The 12,339-nt window shown below is 33.9% G+C and overlaps 1 protein-coding gene and 1 pseudogene across 5 annotated transcripts in view; one reads left to right on the top strand and one right to left on the bottom strand.

Annotated features, from left to right (window-relative positions):
* The window catches only part of NAALADL2 (N-acetylated alpha-linked acidic dipeptidase like 2), a 1,512,458-nt gene that overhangs the window by 1,233,390 nt on the left and 266,729 nt on the right, over positions 1–12,339 (top strand). For all 4 annotated transcript variants that reach the window (XM_082393971.1, XM_082393970.1, XM_082393972.1 and 1 more), the window contains one exon: positions 254–400. In XM_082393971.1, the coding sequence (XP_082250097.1) occupies positions 254–400 (147 nt within the window). The remainder of the gene's footprint in view (positions 1–253; positions 401–12,339) is intronic.
* LOC309629767 (leptin receptor gene-related protein pseudogene) overlaps positions 1–12,339 on the bottom strand; it is a 336,046-nt pseudogene that overhangs the window by 219,537 nt on the left and 104,170 nt on the right. The gene's annotated exons all lie outside the window — the stretch shown is intronic.

The raw sequence follows: 12,339 nt of genomic DNA, 5'->3' as shown, positions 1-12,339 counted from the left end.
TCCAGTGCTAGTCACTCTTCAGTGAGCATGAACACAGTAGAGGAATGTTGCTACACAGATTTCTGGGCTCCATCCCCAAAGGTTCCCATTTGGGAGGACATGGGTGGAGACTAAGCATTTACATTTCATGTTCCAAATAAGTTCCTGGGTGCCATTGATGCTGCTGAACTGTGGACCACGTTTTGAGTAGCATTGATTTAGGGATAACCTAAGAAGCATAGTGTGTGCTAACAATTTAAATTATGTTTTTCAGAAAAATAATTTCAACTGTTCCAGAAGAGGTCAGTGCCCAGAAACAAATATCAGTTCTGTACAGATGCAAGATGATGCCGATTACTTCATCAACCATCTTGGAGTTCCCACCGTGAGGTTTACTTATGAGGACATCAAAGCATTAGAGGTGAGTGTTTCCAAAAATGCAAAACACACACAATGTATATAGCAGACATGCAGAATTTTATTTTATCCTGGCTTTTTGTCTTTCTTACCCAATAGGTTACGATAAGAAGCTGCTTCATTTAGAAAGTTATTCTTGTTGTTCAGAGGCTTTGTGAGAATATTTGAAAACATCAGCTCTTTTCGATAGTGTTGAATTCAATTTAAAAAGATTTATACTGTCACTCACATTTTCAGTGTGCTTCTCAGCAAGAAATGTGCAGTTGTTGGATTAACATCAAAACATAATTGTAATCTTCAGAATTCACAGAAACAGATGACATGTGCAATAGATTCTCCTCTCCTTGCCCAAGGGAAAGTGCATTTCATGTGCTGTATGTTAATGTGAGTCTTGTGGATTAGCTTCCCAAATTTTGTCAATAGTTTGCTTGCCTAAAAAGGTGCTACTTTTTTTGTGTGTGAGGATACGAAATTTTTTCCCAAAGAATATCACAGAGGCCTGATTCACCTTAATTAAGTATGTTCATTCTTCTGTTGGACATTAAGCCTTTTAATCTTTCTCAGAGTTATGTCACAGGAAACTGTTTCTCTGTAGATCCAAACCTGCTGAAAGACTTCCTTCTTTTACAAATTGCGCATGCATTATTGGGAGCTATTTGAAAGCCTCTGCGGTGGCCTTCTTGATGTAACTATTTCATTAACAAAATAGTGGCTGGAAAATAGAGTAAAGCCTTCCTTGTTTTTCAAATTATAGACGTTCCTGGAAAGTTGTGTTTAAATTATATTTTTATCAATGTCAGATATGCAATATCTTAATGTCTGATAGCTTTTAGCAAAAGTGACCTTTAGGTTTCTCTGTAGCCCTCTAGCCTCACCCCTTACTCCTTCAGTAGACGCAAATGATCACTAACAACTTAAATTCACAGATGGAGAAACTCTGGGTGACTCCTACTGTAATGAGATGAATTCTTGGGTAATGCAAAAGTAATCACTGTGATTTATCTATTTTTTAAAATTGAATTTTCATATGCTATTGCTGTTTGAAAACGGGGTACATGTATAGAGGTATCTTTTCTCTTACCAAGACCACTACATATAATGAAACTGATGTATTAAGAAATTAACTCACTTTTAATTTTCCTGCTTGAATCTTCTAACATCGTTTTATCATCCCCCCCTCATCCCAGCCCGTCCAGCTCCTGTCATGTTAACACATTGAATGAAAACTTTTATCCAATACTTGTTTAATTCATTTTGGTTGAGTTTAAGCCAAGAATTTAGAGAGGCAATATAGTATAGCCTTAGGTATGGGACTAGACTTGACTCTGAACTCAAGTACTAGACAAATGATTTAACTTCTTTCAGAATTGTTTTATAGATGAGGGGAACTTGGTATACTTATGGAATCTAGAGAGCCATGGTAAGGATTAAATGAGATTATGCATATAAAGGGCTTGGCTAACATTAAGCATATAATAAGGCCTCCAGTAACTATAACTATCATCACAATTATTATTATCTGATTTACATATTAGGGAGAATTTCTAAACTTTTTCAATAAGAAGACATTAGTGGGAGGGAGGAGCTTGTTAATCATTAAGAAAAACAAGCTTCTAAGGCTGAGCAGGTGGGATTTGATGAGGATCAGCTGGACGATCTGAGGTGTTAATGGGAGAAGATTTGGAAACAGGTCCCAGTGATTTTCTCAGAAGGTACTAATATAATGTGAAACTCCTCAGGCTAAAGTTTATCCACTAGAACTGGCTTAGTCTGAAGAAGCTAATCAGTTTTTCAAATTATATACAGAATGTCTAACTCCCATCATCAAAATCATTTTCTACTGTATTTGTCTCCAAAAAAGCAATTAAAAGAGAATCTTCTATGCTTTATAACTAATGACCTTGTTTATATTGCTTTAGTGTGGAAAAATTTTTTAATGGATTTGTCCCTTACAAAATGTGAATGTTTGAGATGAGATAATTTTGTACGGTAAATTCTCCAAAGAACAGATAGTGACCTTTGCTTTCTGTGTTAACCTATAATAGATATTTGTATACAGTTATTAAGAGGAATTATAAACATTGAAAGGCTTTACCCATGATATAAAGGATATTTATCCTGTGTCAATTAGTAAAAGCAGGTAAGGATGTTAGAGCTTTTCCCCTGAAATTAAATTTAAAATATATATTATATTTATGTATTGCATAATCTACTCTATGTATAGTATGTAATATCTACCACTTATTGAGTGCTTGCTTTGCTAAAATTTTTATATTAGCAAATATTTTATATTACCTCATCTCATTCAATATTTATGATATCCCTATGAATCACCTTTTATTATTAACACTTTTTATTTTTTCTTCTGAGGATGAAATGTAGCTTAAAATCAAGTAGCTGATCCAAGGTCATAAAGCTAATAAATGGCCAAGATAGAAGTTGACCTTAGATCTCTTTAACAGTAAGCCCATGTTCTCAACTATTACACTAAAGTTCGTAAATTGGAAGCCCTAGGGCCAGATCCAGTCCACGAATACCTATTGTTTGTTCTGTGCTTTATTGAAAACTTGAATTTTTGGAAGAAATGGATTCCTTTTTTCCATGGAAACAATTGGCTAGATTGTGCATTATGATTACAATATTAAGAAGAATATTTCTTCAATACCTCTTTCTATCAAAAATTGGGAAATGAATGATTGATCAACCTAATGGGCCACATGTTTCACCAGACTTGTATCACCTCTATTACCTGTTCGGCCCCTGTAGGAAGTGAGTGCATTATCTTTGCACTAATTTTGAGTAAAAAAGTTAAAGTCGATAATTTTGTAGTCCTTTCACTTTAAAAATCGTATATGCATTCTAAGTGTGCTAATTTATGCTCATATTTTTGAAGAAACTATCCATTTAAAATTTATTTAGATGATTAGAATTTCTGACAGTTTTTTTAATCCAGCAAGATTGATTATAAATCTTTTACACTCAATTTCAACAAGTAAATAATGATAATAAGAGAAAAATTACCTGTAGGAAAGTAGACTAGTGCCGTAGACACCACTTTTTATGGACATATGGGATATTATTAGTTCTAAAATTATTTTTTGATGAAATATGACATTTTACAATATCTATTCTCAATATTTCATACTATCCACATTCCCACCAGCAATTTCTCCCTGTAGTTTCTCTGGATGCCTGTATATTGCATAGATTGCTTGAGGCACCTTTCATCTTTAGCTTTTTTGGCATCTATACTCTAATTTTCCAATAATTAAATTTCACAAATGTAAAGCAATCTATGGGTTTGCCAAATGTTAGAATTATTCCTTCTCATAAGATATTGCCTTGTTAATTGAAACGTCTCTAGTTGTAAACTTCATTTAAATAAGGTTTTTAATTTGTAAACATTGTTGCACCTGTTAGGAGAAGCATTCTGTGCAGATTAAATACAATGCAGAGATTGCTGAAAAGGAAATGAAAAGACAGATGCTTTCTGATTAAGAGTGCAATATTTATGACAAGCTGGTGGTCCAATGCACATTTCTTCTGTCACTTAACAGCTGTTTCACATAATTTTTGTTCCAGATCAGTATATTTACTCTATATAGGGCATGTCAGAGGGTCTGGCTTTCTTAGTATATCAAAAGATCAATCCTTGCCCTAGTAAGCTTTATATTACAGTTTGAAGCTCTGATTTTTCACTCTGTTTAACCTTATATTTTTTGCTCTTCTGCTTTAAAAATTCCTTTTTAAACCCAATTTACCTCTATAATGGAGCATTTAACATTTAAATGATAATGAGATAAAAGGGTATGATAGCTTTTATATAGCAGGGGTTTTTGCATAATTGTTTTAATGCCCTTTGGTAACCCAGAAAACGAAAACCAAGTAGCCTAGGTATTTTGAAACTCTTATTAATTCTTTTTAAGTTAGATGAGTTTGATATCAATTCTGATTCTTAAACTGATAGACAGCAGCATGAGAGTGTGTATGTGTGTGAACTTTAAGGTAATTTTATGGGATAAAAATGATAATTTGTGCAGATACAATACACATAAACACATTTTGGAGCAAAGTAACTCATAGTTTACATGTTGATTCTTTGTTTTATTCTACTAAGTTGAAGAAAAACTTACCTTACTTAAATTAGAGATCATTCTGTCATTACATTTTCTGTTGGGAAATTAGTCACTGTCATTGTTATGTTAACAGATAATAAGAGTTCAAAAGTCAATTAAAATCTCTTGACTTGAGACCAAATAGTTTGTGTAACTATGCATAAGCTGTACTGATGTTTTGTAGTATCTGATAGAATTTGTTTTATACTGATAGCTATACAACTAATTAATGTCACTTAGAAATGAGATTTTACCTCTTCTACTTCAAAATGTACCAGCTGGAAACAGGATGGAGAGGGGGTCTTCAGTGTTCTCTCTAGCTCATTCCTTTTCTTTGTAAGTTATTTTAGGAAAAGGAAAATGTCAGAACAGAATATATGGTATGGTTATTTTCAGATCAGACCTGCTTCTTTTAGAGTAAAGGTTTCAAACATTTTGTTCTAAAAACCCATTTGCACTCTTTGAGTACTACTGAGCACTCCAAAGAAAAGAGCTTTTTGTTTATGTGAGTAATATGTGCAAATATTTACCATATTAGAAGTTAAAACTGAAGAAATATATATAGTATTTATTAATTCTTTAAAAATATCAGTAATATACTTGTTATAAATTAATATAAATAACTTATTTTTATAAAATATATTACATTTCCCAAGACAAGAAAACATAAATGAGAAGAGTGCACTATTTTACATTTTGCCAGTCTCTTTAATGTGACTTAATACTTGGTAGCTGGGTTCTCATATCTGTTTCTGCATTTAATCTGTTGTAACGTGTTGTTTTGGTGGAAATATATGAATGAAATATGGTCTAATAGTCTTTTCATATAATGACAGACATTTTTCTTTGATACTATACTGAAATGGCAAGTATTAGTTTCCTAAAGGTTAGTTCCAGTATGGAATCTGAAACCCTATTAATGGACTTTCTGTACCCTATACACTTATGAATGTAGAAAATGAGAGTGAAAAAGCCATGTAATGTTACTATTACTATGAAAATAGATTTGGTCTCAGGGACACTTGTAGGTCTCTGGACCACATTTGAAGAAATACTGATTTGGGGAAATGGCCTTGGTTAAACTGTTCTATAGTAGGCCCCTCCGTGTCCACATGCAGACCCTGCAGGTATGGAGGGTCAAACTCTACTACGTCATTTTATATAAGGGACTTGAACATCCATGAATTTTGGTATCCATGGGGGTGTCCACGGATACTGAGGGATGACTGTGCTTTATCCTTTATAATATCTGACTAGCTGTTTAACTTTGCCGTTACAAGGATTTTTTTTTAATTTATTTATTTTATTTGTTTATTTTTGGCTGCGTTGGGTCTTCGTTGCCACGTTTGGGCTTTCTCTAGTTGCGACGAGTGGGGGCCACACTTCACTGCGGTGGGCGGGCTTCTCACTGCAGTGGCTTCTCTTTTTGTGGCACACGGGCTCCAGGCGAACGGGCTTCAGTAGTTGTGGTTCGCGGACTCTAGAGTGCAGGCTCAGTAGTTGTGGCTCACAGGCTTAGTTGCTCTGCAGCATGTGGGATCTTCCCGGACCAGGGCTCGAACCCTTGTGCCCTGCATTGGCAGGCGGATTCTTAACCACTGCGCCACCAGGGAAGTCCCTGTTACAAGGATTTTGAACTGTGATTCTATATAACCTGTGTTTACCTTTTTTGGTCATCTTTGAGTATTACCATCCCATTCACCTGGCAAACAGCATGAAGTAGGGAATATAACACTCTCATAAACTGTGACTCTACAAAGGATTCTGTTCCCTGGAATCCTTCTTTTAGAAGGGAAGGTTAAACCCCAATCAACAAATCAACCGTTATAGAGCAGACTTGAAAAGCTTTGATTGTACAGTATATGAAATGCCTGTCACAGAGGGAGTGCTACTAAAGTTGCAGTATGCTTCCAAGAGCCTGAGGAGTAAACACAAGAAATTGAAATATGAGACAAATATTGAAAAGGCAAAGAATGGAGAAAATCTTAAGACTCAACTGGATAATTCAAAAGATCACAGTGGCCACAGTCTAGATTGGGACTCAGCCATATAAACAATCAAATAAGTCAGTACAGTAGACACTGTCTTAAATGACTTCCACTTAACCAATTTGTGGGATTCATTGACAATTTTCATTCCCTTAAAACATAATGATTAATGCTTAAGTCTTGAAGCTCATTGTAATGAGATCCTTCCTGAATTTTTGCACACTCTGTTCTCTCTGTTTCAATGGTACGTTTGCCTGGAGTCAGCTCTATTCTCAGACCTATATATGCCCTTTGTGTTTGTTTTTAGTAACTAGGTAATTTAATTGTTACATAAAATTACGAATCATGAGTATGAAAAAAATAACTTCTTAGAAACCTGTAGCGATAACACTTTAAAAGGTGAGTTACTAATAAAGAATTGATGTGAAATGGTCCAGGCAACTTTCAAAGTTGGGGAAAATTGTAGTCATCTAAACACATTCTGCACTCAGCATACTTCAAAAATGTCTTTAATAACTCCACTTTAAATAAAAGGCAGCATGAAATGTAGATAATATATGACAAGAAAGAAATCATAGAACTTTATTCAACAGATCAGTATTCAGAGAAAAGGCCTTGGCTTTACATGAAAATATTGGCCAATAAACATGCATGCACAGGTTTTCAATTAACGTGTAATATTTTACATGTGTAGTGTTTTGGTTTGTTTTACTGGTTACTTATTTGAATCAGCTTCTAGATATTAACCTTCTAATCAGTGGGACAAATCATATTGGCTAAGAGGGCTCTTACGTAGAGTGAAATGATGTCAATAGATAGAGGCAGAGTAGTATCAAGGAAAATCATGTTTAACAAATATTCATGTAACATTTGTGGTACACATTGTTTTGTTCTAAATCCTTTAAACTTATTCATTTAATTTAATCCTTGTACTTATAACTAGCACTTATAAGGAAGGTACTAGTATTACTACTTTCATTAAAGATGAAACTGAGGCACAAAGTGGTCAAGTAACTTGGCCAGCATCACACATCTATCAAGTGATGGAATTAGGATTCAAACCTGGCACTCTAGCAACAGATTTCTGGGCTCTTTTCCCTACTCTTGCACCATTTCTCAAGGTTTTTGAGATAAAATGAATTAGTTCTAAAATGCTTTCCATCTCCCACTGCATTCAGAATGCAGTGGAATGCAATGGTCCTTAATTCCTATTTTCATAGTTTCCTTTGCAAAGGTTCTAAACATTTCAGCTTTGATGACTCTCAAAGTTAGGTAACAACTGGAAGTGGGTAATATTTCTTAACTGAATTTAAAATGAGTCATAATTTATATGTAATGGCAAAACTGATATTAATGTTCACTTATAGTAGTTTATATATTCTTTTACAAAACAGAGACTAAAATTAGACTCTAAGCTATCCAAAGTTTACATTTCAAACAAATATAGGTAAATGGATTAAAAAGCATTAGAGGAAAAATCTGATAACACCGAACTGCTCTAAACCTGAGTATTTAGTTTCCTAAATTTTAAAAATAAAAATTGAAAATGCTTTTGCTCATCTGTTTTTTCCTTTGTAATATGATATTTTAACTGTCCATTTAATGTGAAGGCCAGTAGCTTTAATATGTTGTATTTATTCCATCCCCTGTTTCCTAATTTTATTTCCAAGGTAATTTTGGAAGATGAGGGGATGGACAATTTTGTCTCTCCTAATTTCAATGATAATGCCACATTTCTTTAAGTAGAATATTTTGACATCTAAAACTATTTTGGAGACTAATTAGATGAATTTTTTAAATGAATAATTAAAATGTTAAGAGCAGTATTGGTACCCATATGCTCTAACTATAAACTTCAGAAGGAAATGGCATATCTAGAGCTCACATAGCTGTGGATGGTGACTATGGCCATGAATGAATTTCCTTCTCCATTCTCTCCACAACTTCTTCATACTATTTTATTTGCATCTGGAATTGCAGGTCTTCTCTATCTGTTTCACAGCTTAGAGTGTTTCACACAGAAGGTTACAGTTTTGTTTTTTAAATAAGCAAATGTTTCTATAGAAACTACAAGGAAGGATACAACAGTGGCCTTGAAGTCTCATAAATGTTAAAATATAAAAACATGCATTGAAGCCAATGCTACTTAGCTTATACAGTTTGCTATTGCTTCCTCATGAAAGTTCTGGCTTTTATGTTAGTCTCAAGAGAGCTTTCAGTTGTCTTCAGTCTCCTTTCATGATGCTTCCATCCCTGTGACTGTAAATGAATGGAAAGAATTGTGAAAGAGAACAAAGTATTTATCAGTATTCTCATTGTTACAGTCTCTTGTCAATAGCTTTAGCATGGAAATTATTCTGACCCAATTTTCTCATATCAGTGAAGAACATTTTAAATCTAAATAGTGTAGTGTTTCTGTGGTATTAATAAGTGGGCAAAAGTAGGAAAAATAAACTGTAGCTTTATGCACATGGTCGTTTTCAGTTTTTCTTTAAATTAGTATCTTGTCACTTTATTTTTATTTACTGGTAATTCTTATCAGAACATTAGAAATTTTACACATACTCCATGTTTAGAGATAACTTCTAATGTATGACTCAGATATATATATATATATATATATATATATATATATATATATATATATATATATATATATATACATATACACACACATATATGTGTATGTATATATATGAAAGTTGAATTTTAAAAAATTTCATGTTAATATTGCTGAGATCTAGTCTTTGAAACAATAAAATCAGATTAGGACATGGATCATGGCAGAATATTGAGGTTAAATTTAGGGCACATCTTCATGCAGTGGCCATACGGCCCACGTTAGGAATGGTTGCTCCATTGACAGTCACTGGTTTGCAGACTCCCACCAGTTCAGGGGTGACTTTGGATAATCAAAGTGGTCACAGTGAAATCAGAGGCCTCTTTGGTGAGAGGATGGTCCCTAAGTGTGGTGGGTCCAGAGGTGTGCCTGGCCCGACTGATGGACTGATGGAAAAGAAGCACTCGTAGATTCACTAACCTTTAGAGCAACACTGTTCATTGAACCTAGGTGGTTTAATCCATTCCTCTGTAGTACAAGGAGATAGAAACTTAGTGGGATATGGTACTTGACTGAAGGAGTTAAGAAGAGAAAGTACAGACTTAATTCTCCCTATACCCGACCAGTTGCTTCTATCTACAGCTCCTCCCTCTCTTCTAAACTCCTATTCTGTATGTTCTATTCATTCTCTCACCTCTTTTCTCAAATTCTCTCTCCTTTTTAGTCTGGCTTCTTCCACCTTTTCCTACACATATGGTCTTTCTCTTCATATCCTTTCCTTCTTTTTCATCCCTTGCCTTTTCTATTTAATCTTCTACTTCCACTCTTTTTGCCCCCCTCCCCATTTTCTTTATTTTTAATGTTTTTGGTTGACTCTGAAATTTAGTCTGTTTCAGTTGACTTGATGTCTTTAATTTGCTTAAAGGTGAAGCCATACCCTGGTTTTCCCCTAACACTATGAGGCAGTAGTATAAACAGAGGCCATTATACCATATGGCTAAACACTAAATATTTAAATGTTATAACTCAAACTAAAAAAACTCTTAAATAAAAATGCTCTTTCCTCATGATCTGACAAATACATGTTTAAAGTTATGAGGAAGGAAGGTTTGAATTTAATGTTCTTAGACTCCTGAGAATCCTGTGGCAAAATGTGATGACTGAGGAAGAATTGGTCCCCAGCCCCTGACCCTTGATCCTTGGTCTACACTTTTAAGCACAATCCGTAGCCACCATAAACATCTGTTCCTCACTTACTCCCTGGGCCTATGGTCATGTACCGGAAGCACAGTCTTCCCTGAAGGTAATGGACCTGAAGAAGAGGGCTGCCCAATCACTGGAAGCAGATCTGGGGCCATCTGAGCAGGGAATTCTGAGATTCTAGAGCTCAGGGTAGCTAGAATTTGATCTAGAAAGGAAGTCATAGACCCTGAGTGGACACATCTGCCTGTGTTGATTTAAGATCTAAAGACCTTGGAAATGAAAATGACTAAAGTCTAGACCCTAAACTTTAGGTATGCCAAACTATAGAAAGTCCTGGTGTAGGACAGATAAGTATTCTTGAATAAACCTGCTCAAATGCCTTCAGTCTGTAATCTAATAATATGAGTCGTTAAGAAAACTTAAGATTGAACCAGTTATTATAGGATCTTTGGCAGTATCAGCTAGGTGTTCGCCTAACCTGGGTTCTAAAAGGTGTCACTATTCAATGGGTGTGACCTTGAGGCTATGAGGTACTCACTACAGCAAATTATTTCCATGGTATGGTTGAAAATATGTTCCAAACTTTCAAGCTTAAAGAGGCATAAAAAGAAGTAAAAAAATGTCAAAATGAAGAGTCTTCAGTTAAGGAGACAGTGTCTGGGAGGTATGTTTTAAAGCAAAAGTTAATTTAAGAACATTTTCTAAACAAAGGAATACATGATAGAACCTTGAACAAACTGAGCAAATTTCAAGTGCTAACTCTCTGCCATCTATTCCATTTTAAAGATTATGACCATGTACTACTGTGAGAAGTTTGTAAAACTGTGTGTGTTATGAGCCCCAAATGGTGTGTATATGCATACCAACATATTTTGAGCAGTATTTTGAGCAAAAGTATATTTGGATATTTTTTAACAGAGGATCATTAGAATTACTGTGTTTGATTCTTAGTGAGACAAATATAAATTCTGAACTAAAACACAAGTCAGAAAACTGGAAAGAAAGTAGGGAATGTTGGTTAAGAATTTAGCCAGAATTAATTCAGTTTTCTTATATTTTCTTAGTAGCCACAGTTCTTTTGGTTATATCTTGAAAAGAGAATCCTGCTATGTAGCATAATATAAATAAAATATTATACCAGAAAGCAAAATAGTTCTATTCTTTGCTTGAAACATCATTATTGGTAATATTACATTTGTAGATGGAAACATTTTTTTAATTAATATTTTGATCATGGTTACTATGTGCTTACAAACCTTAATTCCTCTCCATCTTTTATTCCTTCTTTCCTATCTTTAATCAAATGTTGATCATACTGTGTATGTATTGTTCTCATTTATTTAAGATAATAATATAGTTTCTCATATTGTTTTAAAAAATAATAATCCATTGGAGGGAACACTCCCAAATTCATTCTCTGAAGCCACCATTACCCTCATGGCAAAACCAGATAAAGACAACTACAAAAAAAGAAAATTACAGGCGAATATCTCTGATGGATACAGATGTAAAAATCCTCAACCAAATATTAGCAAACCAAATTCAGTAATACATAAAAAGAATCATAAAACCTAATAATCTGTAATATAATTGTATTATAATTAATACAACTATTCACCTATTATTGGATAAGTTTGCCTGCATTGTTTTGTTATTATAGATAATCTTTTGTGGAACATTTTTAACTTGATATTTGTTTCTCTTTCTAGTTCTTCTGGGATATATTTCTAGGCATAAAGTTTGTGTCAAAGTATTAATATTTTAAACCCCATATTGAAAAGACCTTCCTGAATGGTGGCACATTTTAAAACCTTTATGGTAGAGCACTAGCATGTTTTTTAATCTCACTCTTGCTAATAGTATGCATTAAAAGAAATCTTTGCCAGTCTGCTGGGTAAATTTGATATCCCATTGTTTTAATTGATTTCTCTTATGTTAACTTATTCAATATTAATTTACTAAGTTATGAAAATATTTTGTAAGGATATCCAATGTAGAGTCTGTATTTGGAAATGAATATGTTGGCATAGATAAAGATTATTAAATCCCCTTCCTGATATAGAAATAGAAATAATAT

The sequence above is a fragment of the Balaenoptera borealis genome (assembly GCF_965194805.1).
Source record: "Balaenoptera borealis genome assembly, chromosome: 5".
NCBI classification, from domain to species: domain Eukaryota; kingdom Metazoa; phylum Chordata; class Mammalia; order Artiodactyla; family Balaenopteridae; genus Balaenoptera; species Balaenoptera borealis.
This window is presented reverse-complemented; position numbering and strand designations above follow the sequence as displayed.